Genomic DNA, 15526 nt, shown 5'->3' on the forward strand with positions numbered 1-15526 from the left:
GCGCGCCCGTCGCCACTAGCACCAACAGGCCTGGCCTGGCTAGCACGCCAGGCTTGAAAGGCACGGGCATCAAACTTTGGCTGCTTGCGTCCGCGCAACGCCGCGTTTTCGGCCTCGAGAAACGCTGTTCGCGCCCGCAGCTCGGCAATGGTTTGAGCCTGCTCGGTCACGGTCTCAACTGCACCGTCAGCTTCGAGCTGGGCAAGCTTGTCGTGGAGGTGCTGGATGCTGTTGCGTGACGCCGCGGCAAACGATGCTGATTGTGCCAGCGCCTCGTTTTCAGCACTGAGGGTGGCGACCTGAGCCTGGAGCTCAGCGAGCAGCGCGTTGCTGCCCGGCTGCCCGTGGCCCTGCATTGCTGCCTGTGTCGCCTCGAGCTGGGCCGAGAGCACGTCGATCTGTGCATGCGCCAGCTCGAGCTGAGTCCGCAGTGCCGTCCACCGCTCCGGCCCACGCTCCAGCCGTTCAAGCAGCGCCGCCACGGTTGGTGCCTCGACCCAGCTCGCCTCATAGCGGACCAGCTGCGCCTCTGTCGCCGCCAGTTGCGCCTTTTGCCTCTCCAGCGCCACCACCCAGTCGTGGCCGCGGAGCTGGGCAAGTTCGTGGTCGCGTGCCACTACTTCGGCCCGGGCGACCTTGACCTGCTGCTGCAACACTGCTACGTACTCGACCAGCTCAGAGTTGTCGGCGGCCTGGATCCGCGTCGCGTGCTCCGCCACACCTGCTACCGTTTGCGTCGCCGCCTCGCGTCGCGGCAGCCGTTGGCCTCTCTGCTGGTTTCGTGCCGGGACGACCGGCCGGTTGACCGACGGCTCTGCCAGCGAGTCGCTTGAGGTGTTGAGCGATTCGAAGTGGAGCGACTCAGAGTGGAGTGAAACAATGTCAGGTATCGAGGTAAATGTGGGATGCCGGCCAAGCCCGTACACAGGCGCGCCGCTCTCGTCCATGGGCAAAGGCGAGTCGAGATACTCAGCTTCGCTTTCAACGCTCACGATCCGGAATTCGTCGCCACTCGCCTCGGACGGCAGCAGTGCCAAGCCATCATCCGACGCTGCTGTCTCGCCGAGCTGGCACCTGTTCGGCGAAGACGAGGCTTCGGACGACGCCGCGGAAGAAGAAGAAGAAGAAGAAGACGACGACGGCGATGCCGTGAGTGAGCGGGTCGGCGATGGCTCCGGTGAATCGCTTGAGCCCAGACTACTCGCGGCCTCATTGTTCGACACGAGGACGACTACGGCTTGAGATGGCTCGTACCTGGCTTTGTCGTCACCATCTGCTGACTTGGCCGCACTGCCTCTACTGGACCACTCGGGAGAGCTCGGACCGTGGACAATAGGGCCGAGCGGCTGGGAGTCACTCGAGTTGCAGGATTCTGCAGATAGCGAAGACGGTGTGGCGAGGGCGGCGAACGGATGGGTGGACAGCTGCGGCGCATTGCTCTCTGCAGCCATCGCAGCCGCCACCGCCGGCCGGAACACTTCACGGAACGACGGCGGGGTGCCTCCCTCTGTGGCGACGGTCGGTGCGGCTGACTCTCCGGAGAGCTCGTGGTTCTCAGCACGTGCGCGATGGGCATCAGGCGCTGTGCGCGCGGGTGCGGCTGGTGTTGTTGAGGCAAAGTCGAAGAAGGCATCGGCAGCCTGCGGCGGCGGCGGCCGACGCGGCTGCGACGAGTCGCCAAGCTGTGCCCAGAACGCAACTGCCGGCGAGGTTGGTGGTAGGACGAGTGGCGGACGGGTCTTGGGTGAGACGCCAGCTGGCTCGGGATGCTGAGTCGCTGATCGCTGCGCCCAGTACGACGAGCGCCTGCGCTCAAAGTCGGAGGCGTCAAAGAGCGGAGGGAGGAGCTCGCCGTCGGGCCCGCGCTGCGGGCGGGCGAAGAGATAGCAGTGCGGCTCGTAGCCGAAGCGTACAATGTCTCCGTCGCGAAGCTCGTATTCGGCAAAGTGGATGCGCTTGTCGTTGACAAAGGTACCGTTGCGCGAGCCGAGGTCCCGGACGAGCGCGCTCGCGCCCGCGCTGTTCGCGGATTCCACCACGATCTCAGCGTGCCTCGATGAGACTGAGCGCGACGCAAGGCTTACATCTGCCGACGACGCCCGCCCGACTAGCGTCACGGTGCCGTGCAGCTCGTACACAATGTCGGCAGAGAGGAGGAAGGCTCGCGCCGTGGGGGCGGCCGCGCTGGTGGTGGCCCTGCTCGCCGCGCTCCTGGTGCTTGTGCTGTGGTTTGCGGCCCGCATGCTCACCACCTCTTCAAGCGCCCGTTTCTGCCGCAATAGAATATACACGCGCTCTAGCGTGGAGGTCCCGAGACCAGAGTTTGCTGTTTGCGTCGGCCGCCGCCGTCGTCGTTGGCGCCGGACTCGGGGCGCAAGTTGGCACCGTTGCCCGCTCACTCGAACGCTGCGGGCAGCGAACGGGCGTGGCGCGAAAGTTTGAATGGGGCGAGATGCGCGGCGAGCCGGCAACCAACCCGCCAGCGGCGGCGGCATCGAATCAACGGCCAGGCGAGTGCTCGGCAGCACACTCCTCGTCGCGCCTGTCCTTCCGGCCTTATGTCGCGGCCCGCTGTCGACGCACATGGTGTGCCTGTTCCGTTTCCATCGGCGTCTGTGTCGCGGCGCCCGCTTCCGCATGCCTGCGAGCTGCCGCGGTGGGGTGGTGGGCGGCAGGCGTCGCGGCGTGGGCTTGCGGGTGCGGCGGCGGCCACGCCCGAGCCGTACATTGCCGAACAGAGCCTCCCACAGGTGGGTGAGCCGGAGGCTACCCATCCTTCCTCAGCCTCGCCGCTTGCTGTCCGCTCGCCGCACATCTATCCGCCGAGCGTCGAGGCCGGCGGTTCGCCAACCGTTGCCGCGCTCGGCGATGTGCTCGCCTCGCTCAAGCGCATTGTACCCGAGGGCGAGATCCTCGACTTTCTCTCGTCGCTCGCTGCCCGCGATGCCGCAGGCGCGTCGGCCCGTGCTGAAGTCGAAAAGCAGGAGGCATTCTCAGCCCGTGCCAAGGCGCTTGTGGCCGAGCGCGCCGAGCTGGAGGCAGCGATGGCGGCGTCGCCGCCGGGGTCGGCTCGGGCTTCAGCCCCGGGCCCAGCCCCAATTGCAGACACAGGCGCTGAGGATGCGAGCGAAAGCAGGCATGCATCAGACTGGAACGAACTTGCAGAGACCCGACTGGCGAGTCAGCAGGTCGAGCTCGAGGCGCAGCAGAAGCGGCTTGAACTGCTCCGTGCGCCTCTCACGCCCAATCGTGTAGGTGAGAGTGCTAGTGATGGAGACGGCAAACATTCGTTGACCTCTTCGGAAGATCCGCTGGCCTCGCCTCGCGATCTCTCGTTTACGCGGACCATCGAGTCCCTTGTCTCTGAGGCCCAGGCCCAGGAGGAGGCTCTGGACAGCGTGTCTGGCCCGCCGTTGGCTGACGGCGTGTTCTCGCTTCGGGCTCCGTCGGCGGCTATGGTCCAAGCTGTTGTGGCGCAGTACGATGAGGAGACGAGCGGATGCACGAGCATCAGCGATGGCGAGGCTGCGGCCGAGGGAGCGTGCGGCAAGGCTGGACGCGACGCATCGATGATGCGGGTCGACTTGAGCTTGGCGGTAGCGGCAGAGCCGGACTTTCTGGAGCGGACTCGGCCGCGGCAGGCTGCCCCCACGTTCACCCTCATCTGGACACGACCCAGCTCCTCGACGAGCCGCTCAACACGCCGCCGCGGCGTGCGCGTCGGCGGCGCAAGATGCAGCCCGGGGGAAGCTCTACAGGCGGGTCGGCGGGCGCAGGTGCGAGCACGCATGAGGCAGCAGCATCGCCACCGCCTGCGCCGGGGGCCAACCTCATCCACACCATCGCGTACTACACCGGGCGCGGTGGGACCGAGGCGCTGCACGCGTCGCGGCAGTCGTTTGGCATCGGGGCGTGGAAGTCGTCGGTGACCGCAGGACGGGTGGCGTATGTTGTTCTCCAGCTCCGGGAAGGGTGCTACGGGCGGCGGGCCAAGGTGCGGAAGATCATGGTCGGCGCAGTGCCGGCCGGCACTCGCGGCGTGCCCAAGACCGGGCGCATCACGACCGGCAATGACTACTCGCAGCTCGCCGACTGGCCGGCGCTCCCGCGCAAGTGGCACATGCACGTCCCAGCCTCACTCCCTGCCCCGGAGCAGGTTGTCATGCTCGACGCGCGCAAGCTCTCGCGGTACATCTGCATCTCGTTTGCGTCGACTCATGACCGCGGTGGCGTCGTCGCCCTCGCCTCGCTCTCGGTCACGGCGCTGTAATCTGGTCCCGCACTCTTCTGCAGTAACACAGTTTATGGCAAGGCAGCATGTACTCGGGGGGAGGCAAGGTCGTGAACCTTTGACCTACTGGCCACCACGGAGCGCAAGAACCAGGTGGATGACCGAGCCGGCCTCGAGGCCGTACTCGCTGAGCGGCGAGTCAGACGACATCTGCTTGCCCGAAAAGATGAGCCGCTGCTGCTCAGGCGGAATGCCCTCCTTCTCCTCCACCTGCTCCTTGACGTGCTGGATAAGGTCGTCCTTCTCCACGTTGAGCTCGATCTGCTTGCCCGTCAGCGTCTGTGTCGTCGACAACGAATGGAATTCCAGCCCCCAACCCCCCCAGCCGACCAACCCACCCCACCAGTCCCCCCCCGCCAGCCCAGGAACAGATACAGCTGTGAGTCTTTGCCGCCCCCCCCCCCCCCCCCTCCCCCCCCCTCTCTGCCTGGCCTTGCCTTAGCCTCGCCACGGCGGCTGGCGAGCGGCCTTGTGTGGGGCCAGGAGCCCTCGCATCGCGACCTGCACCTTCCACCCAGCCCCACACGTGGCCATCCCTTCCTCGTTGACCTCAACCTCGACCATCGCACTCGGTAGCGTACCTGGACCTTGATCTTCATGCTCGAATGATGCGCGAGTGAGGTATGGTTGTGGTGGTCGAGGTCGGAGACGGCGAGTGTGAGGGGCGGCGAGATCGAGTGGTGCAAGGTCAACGAAGTTGGGAGGCAGCTCGGCAGTAGCTCAGAGTGCCCACGGGGAGCTGAGGTCACTTGCTGTGCGGGGGCACCTTGGCATGTGGTTGGTCGTTGGCAGAGGTTGGGCCTTTGTCTCCCGACACACCAGCATGACTACAGCATGTGGACTACTACGAGATGATGCTACGGATGGCGGGGCGCCATTGATCGATTGTTCGCGTCTTGCCATGGCCATCAAGGGCGACGGTCACGTGCCTGGTATCGACTGCCGCCGCACATGACAATCGTGAGGCGAGAAGCAAGGCACACCCGGGCACGGGACCACGGGACGGCATAGCACACCGCACCCACCACCACTCCACCACACTCCCTCACCCCCAAGCTACTCTCACGAACCCCTTTGTCAAGGCAGAGAGAGCGAGAACATGGCTGGTGTGGGCGACGCATACGTATGGTTTGTGACCAAGGCGCGGTACGGGATCATCCTATTCTGGCTGGCTGCCCTCGGGGTGGGCATTGTGTACGGCCCGCAGTACCTCAACTACACGTCGGGGCACTTTAAGCCTCCGCCGGGGACGCAGGCGTACACATCGTCACAGGCGTACGAGACGCTCTTCCCCGCGGCGCAGAACAAGGGCACGCTCATTGTCATGGTCTCGTCCTCCGACGAAGCGGTCCGTGTCGACACCTCGCCGTGGGTCAAGACCTTTACGGTGGAGCTCGCTGAGGCGATCGAGCAGTACTCTGCGAGCCACTCGGGCGACGGCAAGTTTGTGCACTCGATTGCCGGGTTCTGGCTGTTAGTGGGCGGCAATTACACCGGGCTGGCGGAGCAGTACGTGTCGCCGTCAGGCGAGTCGACCATCATCTCGATCTCGTATGCGACGAACCTGGACAAGCGGGTGGTGCCAGACTTTATCGACTTTCTGGAGACGGCAAGCGGACACGCGGCTGTGACGGCGTCTGCTGCTGTTGGACATGGAGCGTTCTCGTATGGGGTGACCGGACAAGACGCACTGTGGAAGGCTGGCGAGAAGGCGACGAAGCAGTCGCTGGCACGGATGGACACGGTTGCGCTCCCGCTGGCGCTTTTTATTCTTGCGTCGTACCTGCGGTCGATCCGGATCATGATTATTCCGCTCATTGCCCTTGGCACATCCATGATGACGGGCTTTATGATCATGTACCCTGTAGCGCGGTACAAGTGGACGGTTGCGCAGGTTGCGCCGAACATCCAGGGCTCGCTCGCGCTTGCGCTCTCGATCGACTACTCGCTCTTTCTGCTCACGCGGTTCAAGGAGGAGATTCTTGTGCAAGGCAAGGACCCTGTGGATGCTATTTCTGTCATGTGCCGGACGGCGTCGCGGGTGGTGCTTGTCTCTGGCTCAACGCTCACCATTGCCTTTCTTGGACTCGCCTTCTTTCCGCTTGCCTTTCTGCAGTCGATCGGCATTGGGGCAGCGGTCACGCTCTTCTGCACCATTTCTGTCAACCTCACCCTCACGCCTGCGATCCTGCTCACGTTTCCTAACTTTTTCGGCCAGTTTGGTGTCTACGACTTTATTCTGGTGTGGTGGGCGCGAATGCGCGGGCAGGCACCGCGGTCGGTTGCTGCCTCGCCAGAGACACGGCCACTGCTGATGTCGGATCCCGAGTACTCGCGATCGATCCAGGGGACGGCAACAACGCCGGTTAATGGCGAGCCCGGGCTGTTTGCAGTCAACGCGGCGGCGATCGGGTCGGATCCCCTCGTCGCGGGCGAGAAAGTGAGCAAGAGCAAGCTGGTCATCGAAGATCCGATTGCGTTCAAGGAGGGCGCGTCACGGATGCTCTGGTTCTCGTCGTCCAAGTACACGGCGCGGACGCTGTCTGCGGCGATCATCATTGTCGTTGTCGTTGCGGTCCTCGTCCCGTTTGCGGTTCAGGTCAAGGATCTGCACATCACGGCCGACTCGACTCAAGTCTTCCCGCGTGACGCGCCGGCGCTCAAGCTCTTCCATGCCTTCCAGACCCTCTTCCCGCCGGGCCTCATCTCGCCGTACCACGTTCTGGCGGTGCCGCCGGCGCACTTTGGCTCGGTCCTCACGCCGCAGTACTTTAACTTTACAGCGACGCTCACGCAAGTCCTCACCAAGGCTGTCCCGCTCAAGGACCTCACCTCGCTCACGATGGTCAACGGCGTGGAGGTCTCGCTCCCCGAGGCCGCGGCGTACCTCTCGTACAAGGGTCCCGGCGGGCCGGGCGCATCGGACTTTGCCAAGCGCGCGTACGTGTACCAGGCCAACTTTGGCTCGCTCGTCAACAGCGCGCACTCGGCCGCGACGGTCAAGGTCCTCACGCCGTTTGACCCACTCGGCGAGGAGGCCAAGCCGTGGCTCTCCTCGGTCCGCGCGCTCCTCGCCTCCTCGCACGAGCTCGACTCGTACCGCGGGACCCAGTACTCTGCCCTCTACGTGCTGGGTGGCAACACGGTGGTCATCGACACCATGGATCGCATCTTCAAGCTCTTTCCGTACGTGGCGCTTGCGACAGCCGTCGTCATTTTTGCCATTGTCGCCATCCTCTACCGCTCACTCGTCGTCCCGGTCCGCCTCCTCTTTACCATTGCGCTGCCCATCGGGGCGACGCTCGGCCTGGCGGTCATGATTTTCCAAAAGGGAAACTTTGACAAGCTCGCCGAGTCGGTTCTCTCGCAGTCCAAGGGCATCTACTGGCTTGTCCCAGTCATGTCCATTCCCATCTGCATGGGCCTCATGCTCGACTACCAGATTTTCATCCTCTCGCGCATTGCCGAGCTCCGCCGTGCTGGCTTTGACCACTACTCCTCGGTCCGCCTTGGCGTTTCGTCGGCCGGCACTGTCGTCTCGGTTGCCGGTGTCATCATGGCTGTCGCCTTTGGCTCGCTCCTCATTGCCGAGGAGCTCCTCCTCATGTGCCTCGGCTTTATTCTGTGCTTTGCTGTTCTCCTCGACACCCTCCTCATCCGGCCCGTCATCGTCCCCGCTGCCGTCTGGCTCTCAGGCGACATCAACTGGTGGCCGTCGCGCATGCCCGAGCCGCATGTTGTCATCCCGTGGTAGATGCTGATGTAGTAACACAGGTTTGCTGGCCTGCGGTGGTCCAACTAGGGTGGTGTGGGCTACGCTGCGCAGCCGGGGCCTTTCGCGCAAATGACATGCGCGAGGGGCTCGAAAGTTTCGAGGCGTACCTCGCAAGCTATGCATCGTAGAGAGGCCAACGTTGATGTATGTGGTCGACGAGATATCAAGGAAAGATGTTGAAGGAGAGTTGGTGTTGCTGGTGATGGTGAACGGGAGAAAAAGCGATTTGCCCGAGCACAGATCGGGATGAGGAACGAGTCGCGAAATGGCAAAAATAAAAAAAAACACACATGAGAAGGTCTCAAAATAGCAAAAATATTATTTTAATATAAATTGACATACATTACAAGGCATAATCACAAAAAACGACACACACATTATATAATATAAATATTACATATTTGGTTTTATATAACTATATAGCTGGTGCATCAAAGAGCAAAAATATGCCTCCCGTGTCGGACCGCTCAGCGCACTGCCCTCTTTCTCCTCCCCCCTCCCCACCACTCCTCTCCCCCACAGTCATGGCATCCGCCTCAACGCCCCGCAGGACCATACCCAATGCCCACCCACCACCTACGCTCGCGTTCCTCCCGCCTGAGCTCCTCCACCGCATTGCCTACTCTGCGGACAACATCCACTCGGCGCGGGATGTGGTTTCGCTCGCGCGCTCGTGCAAGTCGATTCACGCGGCGCTACTCGGCACGCCATGGGCGCGGACAAAAGCTCATGCCCACGCTGGCATTCGGACCTGCCTTTCGCTCAAGCTCTGGGCCGGGGCGACACGCTTGGTGGCACGGGCGGCGGCAGCGGGCGCGCCGCCAATCGTCAGCGGAATGGACGTCAAGATCGCGTTTGGCGCACCGCGCTGCGCCGAGTGGCGAGCGTTTGTGCTCGCACTGGGCCGTGCTGGCGTCTCGTCGCCATACCTCGGCCTACCGTCGTGGCTTGGCGAGCTACTCCGCATCGTGTACTCGGATGTGCGCGGCTTTCTCTTTCCGCTTCCAATCGCAGTCTGGGCTGCGGTCCGTGGCGAGGCGGCGATTGCAGCCGAGCTCGCGCCCGGCGTCACTGGTCATGATGCTGATGCCTTGCTGATTGCAGCCGCCTATGTTGGTGACAGGGCGCTTGTTGCGACAGTCACTTTGAGCTGTTCCGGGCTTGACGTGGAGCGCGCGTCGAGCCTGGCGCTTGTGGCGGCCGCCGGCGTGGGCGCGCTTGATCTTGTCGACGAGCTGTTGACGAACGCCCATGTTGATCCGACGGTGAACAATCAGGCTGCAGTCATTGCTGCTGCAAGACACGGCCATCCCGACGTACTCACCCGTCTTCTTGCCGACATGCGTGTCGATCCCAGCGCGCGCGACTCGGAGGCGCTCTTTATCGCTGCAGCCTACAACAAGATCGACGCGGTTGCTCTGCTCGTTGCCGATGGCCGCGCAAATCCATGCACCCGCAATTGCGCCGTTATCCGCAAGGCTGCTGTCGACGGCCGGACGGCGGTCGTCCAGCTCTTGCTCGACTCTGGCCGCATTCCGCCTGATGTTGCGGCTGAGCTCTCCGGCGCGGCAGGCAACGAGTAGCATGACTCCACTCTTTACTTTGGATCCCCGGCCGGCACATAGATCGAGATGTTGTCACCAGTTGCGCCCCACGACCGCCACGACGTCAAGTAAATGGCCAGCCAGACAAAGAACGCCGACATGTACACCACACTGCCTACTGCCGAGTACATCACATCTAAACTCCGCAGCAGTCCGCCACCACACCAATACCCATTCGTGAGCCACCATCTATCCTCCCCACCCCCTCCTCTCTCTTCCTCTTCCTCGCCACTTCTAACGTACATCTCTTGATCTTGGGGTGTCCGCGCGGATGACGCAGCTCCTCCCAAAAGTAGGCAATGTTCACCTGTGGATTCACGCGCACCACGCGTACCACGCGCACCATGCCCCACCACGTCCCGCGCCCCACCGCGTCCGCGCCACGCCCGCCATAGCCACAGCCAAGCCCAAACATGCCCCTCTCACACACTATGAGTCCCTGTCCTCCCCCTCCCTCCCTCCTCCCCCCGCCTCCCCCCTCCCTCCTCCCCCCCCCCCTTCCCCACCCCCCTCACACCGACCGACCACCTACCATCCATGCCAAAGGCATGAAACACAGCCCAGCAATAAAGTACTTGCGACAGACAGCAACTCGCTGGTCCACAGTCAGCGACGGGCGCTGGAACATGGCTCCGAGTCGGGTGCTCCCCTCCCGCTCGCGTGTTGCCCCATCAGTTCTTCACTTGCACAACCAGGCCCGACGGGTGCTCGACGGCGTACGAGTACACGATGCTGACACTCTCGCCCGGTGCAAGCGTCCCACTCCACGTCAGCTGCGCATCAGGCCCGAGTACAAAGGCGGGGCCTGTGCCAGGCGGCAGTTCCTGTGCAACAACGCGGACCCGCGGATGCTCCGGTTGTGGTAGGGTGTCGCAGACCTCGAGCGCCACAGGCAGCGCCGACGAGCTGGCCACATCGACCCGGAAAGCATATGTCTCACGGCGCGCTGACTTGAACCAACCGGATGTGTGCGCGTTGGCTGCGAGCCGCTGCCGGTCGACGCGGACCTCGTTGTCGGAGCCCAGTGGGACAACGAGCGCCTGGCCAGGTGGCACCCACCCGAGGCTGCAAGTTCCAACATACCCGCCATCCACAAACACGCTCGCGACGCCTGGCGCCAACGCGACTCGCGACGTGTTGAGCGCGCGCGCGAGCATCAGCGCCGTCGGTGCCTGCCGCGGCCGGCACACGTGCCGCACCTCGGTCTCGAGCTCAAACTCGATGAGGCCGATCTCGTGCTGCGCCCCATCCGGGGCAATCTCTGCGGCCTCGAGCACATCGTACGTGGCAGTAAAGCAGTTGCCGTCCACCGCACTTCCTTGCCTCTCGCCTTCTGCCGCCACTGTCGCAGTCACGGCCACTCCAGACGGCGGGACCCGCCCGTTTCCCGCGGCGCCCGTCGAGACCACCATCTGCGCCAGTTGCCACGCCTCGCCGGTGGCCTGCCACACTCTGGCTCGCATCGCCACTTCCATCGCTCCACCCAAGCGGTCCACATGCACCACGTACGACGGCGCCCACCCGGCGCAACCGACCACCACGTAAGCGATCGCAAGGACCAGCGAGCCTCCTACCGGCGCGTCAATGTCAACTGCCACCGCCGTACTAGCCTGGCTGCTGTTTTTGCACGTCAAACCTCCATCTCTACCTGCCTCGCTGGTCTCCAGCCGCGCAAGCTCGGTCTTCTGCCAACCGAGGAACGCCACCATCTCTTCCGGTGACCGCACACGCCCACTCGTGCTGTCCGGCCTGGCCATACTCTGCGCAAAAGCAGCGAGCATCCGCCGCTTCACCTCGCACCGAGCCTTGGCGGCGTAGCGATCCTCGCTCGAGCCGCCGCCCGCCGCCGCACCGCTTGTTGCGATGTCATTCATCGACGTCGTCACCTTGACGCCACGGACACGCGCCCCGCCATGCACCGCCGCGCGGACCGAGTTCGGGTCCAACTTGGCCGGCAATCCATTGACGACCACGACATGCCGTCCTTCTGCACACCCGCACCGAGCACATGTGAGCTGCTGCCCTTCCCTACGCTCCTCTCTTCCTTGCACCTGCGCCCGCCCGACAACATACCTGACGGAACACTTGCCCGCACCGACCGCACCACCTCGGCATGGTCGCTAAACACGGTGACCTTAGACACGGTCGAAGACTCGACAACCACCCCCACGCCAGACTCTCTCGCTTCCGCCGCCGCGCTCTCCGCCGCCCATTCGTGGATGAGCCCATCGTCGACCACAGCCATGCCTGACACGAGCTAAGAACTCGAGTCGGGTCTGCCGCCCCGCCACACCCACACCGGCACCACAGCGGCGCAACGTGGCTGTTCAAAATCAGAAAGCTTTAACTCTCATCTCAGGGCCAACTTACTGGCCCATGTCGATGGTGACCGTCGCCGGGTCAACGATCACGCACTTGCTGCCGGCGCAAGTCTGCGACGGCGAGACGTGGTTCGCCCACGAAGCCGTCACCTTGGTCGAACCCTTGGCCAGGACCAGGTTGGTGAAGAGAGAGGGCGCGTCGGGCAGGTACTCGCACGACGGCGCGCCATACGTCTCGAGTGTGTTGTACGCCCACGGCTGCGTTGCGAGCCGGGGATGGCTCACCGTGATGGCCACAGTCTCGCCGTTGGCCTTGTTTGTCGAGCCGACGTAGAACGCCTCACTTCCAGTCCGCGTCATGTTGCCAAACACCACATCTCCCTCGTCGAGCAGTGCAACCTTGGAGTACACCGCTCCCGAGTGGATCGTCACATACCACGACCGCACGCCCCACGACGACCCAAACTCCACAGGATCGTCGTCCGATCCGCCAAGCACCGCCGTCGCCGGGTACTGCAGCACAGGCTGGATGATGTCAAACACCCGCGGCTCCGGATCAACCTTGGGAACTGCCAGCCCATCACCCCTTTCCGTCGTGAGTCACCATCCCCCGCCTCACCCTCGCGCCTCCCACCCTAGCCCCCCGATCGCCGCTGACTTACTCCAGTTCACATTCTGCAGGCCCGTAAAAATGAACAGCACCTCGGGCTCGCGCTTCGGCTTGCCGTTCGGCGTCGAGATATCGCCGACAAACACATCAAGGCCGGCCTCGTACTCGTAAGAAGTGAACGCCTGCCACCCGTCGTAGCCGCCGAAACCGTCCGAGTCGCGCTTGTTGCCCGCGCGCGCCGCCGCCATCTGCGACTTGGACAGCAACATCGGAATGCGCCCGCCGTCAGTGTTGCACTCCATAACCTCGACGCTTCCATCCTTGGCCGTCAGCACCATCCGCCCGCGCCCGTCCTCGGTCACATGCGTCCCGGACGCCACCTCTCGAATGCATCGCGCCAGCATGTAACCCTGCGGCGTCGGGGCGTACAGCTCGCCATTCACCTCGTGCAGCTTGCCCTCGCAGCAGCCCGCACCAAACACCGCCACCACAAGCGCCACCGCCGCAATCCAAGCTCCGGTGTACATTGGTATGTTCCACAGAGCAGTGTGTCCGAGCCCTGGCCCCGCCACCTTGAACTGAGGCTGTCTCCCCCCTTCCCCCCCTTTCCGCCTGCCACCAGCCACTCCCCATCACTCCACCCCCTCCACCCCCCCCCCCCCTCCCTCTTCCACATGTCGGTCACCGTCAACACAAAGATGCTCCCCAGGGGCCTCAAGGAGCTCCGCGCATGCCGCTCGTGCCTCCTGGTCAAGAACCGTGGCCAGTTTGAGAACACCGGATGCGAGAACTGCGGCGAGGAGGTCGGCGAGGCCATCGCCTATCTCACCACCACCTCCTTCTCGGGCCTCATTGCCGTCATGGACAACGACACCTCAAAGTCATGGGTCTCGCGCTACCAGCGCCTCGGTACGTGAGACAATCCCACCTCCCTCTCCCCCTCCTTTCCTCCTACCTCCCCACTCATCCCCAGTCACCCCCGCTCTCCCTCAGGCGAGCGCAAGCCGGGTATGTACGCCATCAAGATCACAGACACTCGCCCGGCCGAGGACACACCCGCCTCAGGCGCCGCCCGTGACCACTTTGAGCCCAACGAGGATGACAACAACTTTATTGTCGACGATGAAGAAGACCCCGAGGCTGTCTTCTAGCTCATCTCCTGCTCAGAGCGTCTTGTGCATGTGAAAGTGCGGGACGCCGACCTCCTCAAACGGCTCGCCGTGAACACTGTAGCCGAGCTTCTCATAAAAGCCTGCCGCCACCTGCCGCGCATGCAAGGTGATGTACGTCCCGCGCCCAGCGTAGTGCGTGAGATACGCCTCCAGCGCGGACACGAGCTCGCGGCCGAGCCCTTTCCGCTGCAGCGAGCTCGCCACACACATCTGCATCAACCGCTGCTCGCCCACATGGTACATGACCACACCGAGGACGTGGGCTACCCGCTCCTCCGACAGCACCACCCTCCCAATAGTGGCATCGCTCTCCGCCACGTCGTCCGCTGCGCTCACCTCCCTCAACGCCACGATGTGCACCGACTCGTCGTCAAACTGCGACCATGAGGCGATGCCCACAGGTTCGAGGAGGACCTTGAATCGCAAGTGCTCCTCGCCGGGATACAGTTTGCTCCCAGGCACAATCGTGGTCAGCACAACATCGTCCAGCTCTGCAGTGCCCGCTGCCTTGCCCGATCGCACAGTCCCAGACGCACCTACGGCTGCGTGATCGCATCCGAGATCGACAGACTCGTAGCTGTCTGCCACTAGCGTCCGCCAGCTCGCCGCGTACAGCACTCGGTCGGGCCACGCGGGCAGCCGCTTGCGCGAAAACGTCCGCTCCTTCTTCTCTCCAATCATGCTCGCCAGCGAGCCACCAGCCCGCGGCACCAGCCGGTACGTTGCCGGAAACTGGACAGGCGCCACATCCCGAAGTCTGCTTGTCGTAATCTCTGACTCGTACTGCGCCAGCACCTCGCATGCACTCGCACTGTCGGCAAACTTGGCCAGGCCCTCGGCTGGGAGCGAGACCGCCTTGGCCTCCACGTCGCCCTCGCTGCCGAGCGCCCACTCGAGCGCCGCCCGCCCATCAAGCCGCACATTGGTGTCGCCGGCAACCAAAACAAGCGGATCAGCGCAGCTGCCCACCGTCTCGCTCACCATCGCGAGCATGTCCTCCATCGCCGCCCGCCGCACCTCGGCATACGGCGACGGCGCCTCGCCGAGCAGGGCCACCCGGTTGTCGGCATCGTGCGGGAGGTGAACGTTGACCGTTACGAACGGGAGCCACGCCCGATGCTCACCGCAAGCAGTGCATAACCCTTGCGACGCTCCTCCGCGCCCAAGCATCGCGCGTGCAGCCATCCGAGCCCGTCGCCAAACGGTGTCACCGCCCAATCGGCCGGCCACCACGCCGCGCCGTCAAACGCCCGCCATCTGCCGCCGTCACGGACCCGTGCCACCTCTACGAGCTCTGGCGACGCTGCCACCATCACGCCCAGCCCCGACGGCACGCTGCTTCCTCCCCGCCCATCGTCGTAGAAGAGCGCCGATGGGACAAGCCCGCGCGCACGCGCTGCCACAGCCAGCGCACGCGCAATCATTCGCAACGACATCATCGACCGCTTGGGCGCGAGCTCCTGCAGATGCACCACGCTCCACTGCCGCAGCCCGTCGCCGCTATCCTCGCTGCTTCGCGGTGGAACCAGGCCAAGCACCCCGTTTGCCCACGTCTCCATCGGATCCTCGTCCGGCGGCGCTGCAAACAGTGTGTCCACGTTGGCCGTCACCATGCTCACCCTCACCTTGCTCCCTACACCGCTAGCGAGGCTCGGCAGCCCAGAGAGCCCCGCTTCCACCTCTGCGCCGTGCTCCACTCCTTCCATATGACCTGCCGCCATCCCCAGTCTCACCTTTCGCTGCCAGCAGTTTG

General features: G+C 64.0%; 10 protein-coding genes across 10 annotated transcripts; 4 read left to right on the forward strand and 6 right to left on the reverse strand.

The window, feature by feature from the left end:
* Nucleotides 1–39: 39 nt before the first annotated feature.
* AMSG_00120 (uncharacterized protein) lies at nt 40–2243 on the reverse strand (the record flags this gene model as incomplete). Its single annotated transcript, XM_013907528.1, has 2 exons — nt 40–52; nt 76–2243. The coding sequence occupies 2 exons, from the start codon at nt 2241–2243 to the stop codon at nt 40–42; spliced, it is 2181 nt and encodes a 726-aa protein (XP_013762982.1).
* Nucleotides 2244–3463: 1220 nt separating this feature from the next.
* On the forward strand, nt 3464–4309 carry AMSG_00121 (uncharacterized protein). Its single transcript, XM_013907529.1, has one exon. The coding sequence runs from the start codon at nt 3500–3502 to the stop codon at nt 4268–4270; it is 771 nt and encodes a 256-aa protein (XP_013762983.1). The 5' UTR covers nt 3464–3499; the 3' UTR covers nt 4271–4309.
* AMSG_00122 (NEDD8 protein) lies at nt 4284–4979 on the reverse strand. The gene is made up of 2 exons (XM_013907530.1): nt 4873–4979; nt 4284–4570 (listed from the first exon to the last, which is right to left on the reverse strand). The coding sequence occupies exons 1-2, from the start codon at nt 4888–4890 to the stop codon at nt 4355–4357; spliced, it is 234 nt and encodes a 77-aa protein (XP_013762984.1). The 5' UTR covers nt 4891–4979; the 3' UTR covers nt 4284–4354.
* Nucleotides 4980–5105: 126 nt separating this feature from the next.
* Nucleotides 5106–8076, forward strand: AMSG_00123 (MMPL domain-containing protein). Its single transcript, XM_013907531.1, has one exon. It carries the CDS (start codon nt 5391–5393, stop codon nt 8043–8045), a length of 2655 nt encoding a protein of 884 aa, XP_013762985.1. The 5' UTR covers nt 5106–5390; the 3' UTR covers nt 8046–8076.
* Nucleotides 8077–8183: 107 nt separating this feature from the next.
* AMSG_00124 (uncharacterized protein) lies at nt 8184–9797 on the forward strand (the record flags this gene model as incomplete). Its single annotated transcript, XM_013907532.1, has 2 exons — nt 8184–8210; nt 8669–9797. 2 exons carry the CDS (start codon nt 8184–8186, stop codon nt 9647–9649), a joined length of 1008 nt encoding a protein of 335 aa, XP_013762986.1. The 3' UTR covers nt 9650–9797.
* AMSG_00125 (uncharacterized protein) lies at nt 9664–10298 on the reverse strand (the record flags this gene model as incomplete). The annotated part of the gene is made up of 3 exons (XM_013907533.1): nt 9664–9806; nt 9914–9977; nt 10203–10298. 3 exons carry the CDS (start codon nt 10296–10298, stop codon nt 9664–9666), a joined length of 303 nt encoding a protein of 100 aa, XP_013762987.1.
* A 43-nt stretch (nt 10299–10341) lies between these two features.
* Nucleotides 10342–11915, reverse strand: AMSG_00126 (uncharacterized protein; the record flags this gene model as incomplete). Its single annotated transcript, XM_013907534.1, has 2 exons — nt 10342–11657; nt 11744–11915. 2 exons carry the CDS (start codon nt 11913–11915, stop codon nt 10342–10344), a joined length of 1488 nt encoding a protein of 495 aa, XP_013762988.1.
* Nucleotides 11916–11994: 79 nt separating this feature from the next.
* AMSG_00127 (uncharacterized protein) lies at nt 11995–13128 on the reverse strand (the record flags this gene model as incomplete). The annotated part of the gene is made up of 2 exons (XM_013907535.1): nt 11995–12560; nt 12654–13128. The coding sequence occupies 2 exons, from the start codon at nt 13126–13128 to the stop codon at nt 12037–12039; spliced, it is 999 nt and encodes a 332-aa protein (XP_013762989.1). The 3' UTR covers nt 11995–12036.
* A 143-nt stretch (nt 13129–13271) lies between these two features.
* AMSG_00128 (uncharacterized protein) lies at nt 13272–13865 on the forward strand. The gene is made up of 2 exons (XM_013907536.1): nt 13272–13510; nt 13595–13865. The coding sequence occupies exons 1-2, from the start codon at nt 13276–13278 to the stop codon at nt 13750–13752; spliced, it is 393 nt and encodes a 130-aa protein (XP_013762990.1). The 5' UTR covers nt 13272–13275; the 3' UTR covers nt 13753–13865.
* On the reverse strand, nt 13696–15525 carry AMSG_00129 (GNAT family Acetyltransferase). Its single transcript, XM_013907537.1, has 2 exons — nt 15048–15525; nt 13696–14892 (listed from the first exon to the last, which is right to left on the reverse strand). Exons 1-2 carry the CDS (start codon nt 15492–15494, stop codon nt 13765–13767), a joined length of 1575 nt encoding a protein of 524 aa, XP_013762991.1. The 5' UTR covers nt 15495–15525; the 3' UTR covers nt 13696–13764.
* Between the last annotated feature and the right edge of the window lies 1 nt (nt 15526).

Source organism: Thecamonas trahens, assembly GCF_000142905.1.
Source record: "Thecamonas trahens ATCC 50062 unplaced genomic scaffold supercont1.1, whole genome shotgun sequence".
In the NCBI taxonomy this organism is placed as follows: Eukaryota; order Apusomonadida; family Apusomonadidae; genus Thecamonas; species Thecamonas trahens.

Excerpts from the sequence above, each read along its gene's own strand:
- AMSG_00121 (XM_013907529.1), top strand. The coding sequence starts at position 3,500 with ATGCACGAGCATCAGCGATGGCGAGGCTGCGGCCGAGGGAGCGTGCGG.
- AMSG_00123 (XM_013907531.1), top strand. The coding sequence starts at position 5,391 with ATGGCTGGTGTGGGCGACGCATACGTATGGTTTGTGACCAAGGCGCGG.
- AMSG_00128 (XM_013907536.1), top strand. The coding sequence starts at position 13,276 with ATGTCGGTCACCGTCAACACAAAGATGCTCCCCAGGGGCCTCAAGGAG. Across the intron at positions 13,511-13,594 it reads CTCGCGCTACCAGCGCCTCG|GCGAGCGCAAGCCGGGTATG; the intron begins GTACGTGAGACA and ends GCTCTCCCTCAG.
- AMSG_00129 (XM_013907537.1), bottom strand. The coding sequence starts at position 15,494 with ATGGCGGCAGGTCATATGGAAGGAGTGGAGCACGGCGCAGAGGTGGAA. Across the intron at positions 14,893-15,047 it reads AGCTCGTAGAGGTGGCACGG|CATCGGGCGTGGCTCCCGTT; the intron begins GTCCGTGACGGC and ends GCTTGCGGTGAG.